Source organism: Cryptotermes secundus, unplaced genomic scaffold (assembly GCF_002891405.2).
Source record: "Cryptotermes secundus unplaced genomic scaffold, Csec_1.0 scaffold2833, whole genome shotgun sequence".
NCBI lineage: Eukaryota > Metazoa > Arthropoda > Insecta > Blattodea > Kalotermitidae > Cryptotermes > Cryptotermes secundus.
The window spans coordinates 152,814-154,756 of record NW_019725468.1 but is presented as its reverse complement, the minus strand read 5'-3'; the positions used below and the strand labels follow the sequence as shown (position 1 = coordinate 154,756).

Genomic DNA, 1,943 nt, shown 5'->3' with positions numbered 1-1,943 from the left:
AGGTAATGCATATGATCGGAATTATTTTATATGACGGGGTAGCGTAGCACTGTGCTACAACCCGGAAGGTCACGGGTTCGATTCCTGATGAGGTCATTGGATTTTTTTTAATTGACCTAATCCTTCCAGCCCCGCTATGCCCCTGGAGTCGACTCACCTTCTAATAGAAATGATATTAAAATGGAAATGTTAAACTGCATAAAATTCTTTGTACGCCTTTATTGTGTTCTCCTATTTCCTGACCGCCATTCATGTTACAGCCCAATTACTTACGCTGATACTAATGTACAGAGTAAGTTGAATCTCAAATGGAAATTTTTAGAAACGCGACACACATACTGATTCTTACGCCATCTGTGAGGGAAGATCATGAAGTTTCACTAATTAGCCGGTAGGTGTCACCGCTGTTTGGAATGCCCCTGGCAATCGTCATGACATCCGTGATAGTGATCGTTGCAATGTATATCGAGAGAGGTAGTGCAAGTGTAGATGTGGTACATGGCATCTACATTGAACGTGTTAAGGTTGAGTGAAACTTTTCGTCACAGATGTCGTAGGAACAAGTGTATCTTGTTTCTAAGAATATTTATTTCGTATTCTAAATATAGTTCATTTATTTTACTCCGTAAGCATAACCTCACCGCCATCTGTGAGCCGATTGTCCAGAGGAAATGTGGAAGCCACGACATCTCACAACCCTACGGGCCTCCACGGCCTGTTACAGAGACAGCTTTAATTTTACTTTTTACCCTGTAAGTTCGTTTACAGATTTATGCTACTTAAAGACTTTTCCCTTCGCCGCATATGCTTCGATTTCGTAAAATGATACAGATACATAAATGCTTTTGTTATACATCCATTTTTGTTTCCTGGTTATTGCTAACTTTGGGCTGGTTATTCACTAAGACCATTGAGATAACATTTGTGCATCTGGTGTCTTAGCAAGCTGTCATACTGATATTTATTGCCTTCTGGTGTATTTGATTTAATATTCTATTTACATATCATCTAATTACTACACAATGGCGTTAAAATTACAAGCGACAGGATAGACATGTTGGTCCACTTTGTAACATATTTGATTATATTCTGAGTGCAATTAGAAATTTGACATACTTAATGTCAAGGAATCTGATATTGCCTAATTTTATTCTGGGTATGAGTGAACTTCAGCATTGTCATCGACTTCATAAAAAGAAATGCATTTTATAGAAATTGACTTACTATCGCGTGTATGGCTGCGCCATCGCTCAAGCAGTTAGTCGCTGGCTTCCAACCGCGGCGGCCCGGGTTCGATCCCGGGTCTGGTCAAGTGGGATTTGTGGTGGACAAAGTGGCGCTGGGGCAGGTTTTCTCCGAGTACTTCGGTTTCCCCTGCCAATCTTCATTCCACCAATTGCTCCACAATCACCCTCACCTATCATCTGGGGCTGGTACAATAGGCCAGAAGTGGCCGCAGTACAAGGGACTTAGTCCCACCCCACTAGCAATAAAAATAAATGCTATCGTGTGTAGGGAGTTTAAGCAGTTGAGAGTACAGGGACTAGAATGGAGCGTGTCCTTAGTGAATTGTGAAGATTAGTTGAGTAAAGATTAGGACAGTGAAGTACAGAGTGAGTGAAGACTTTGTTTATGCGTAATACTCGGAGTGTGTAATCCAGTGAGACTGTTATAGTTTCTGTGTTGAGATCCGTTGCCAGGAGACGACTAGTGAAGACTGGGAATCCTAGCGCGTATGCAAAGATAAACTGTAAATTGTATAAATCAGCGATAACGCTGTAGTAAATGTAATTAAGAGAACTTGCATCAAACGTGGTAATAAATCGAATCATCTTATCTAGAACCCGTCATTTTCGTCACGCGTACCACCCTACACTTGTCTTTAGTTTTGCATGCAATGAACATACTTCTGCTAAATGTCGGAACAGTAGTTGTATTTAACA

General features: G+C 40.8%; 1 protein-coding gene across 1 annotated transcript in view; it reads right to left on the bottom strand.

Annotated features, from left to right (window-relative positions):
- Positions 1 to 367: 367 nt before the first annotated feature.
- The window catches only part of LOC111863464 (peptidoglycan-recognition protein SC2), a 5,004-nt gene continuing 3,428 nt past the window's right edge, over positions 368 to 1,943 (bottom strand). Inside the window, exon 4 of the mRNA XM_033751075.1 lies at positions 368 to 505. Coding sequence (XP_033606966.1) covers positions 368 to 505 — 138 coding nt within the window. The remainder of the gene's footprint in view (positions 506 to 1,943) is intronic.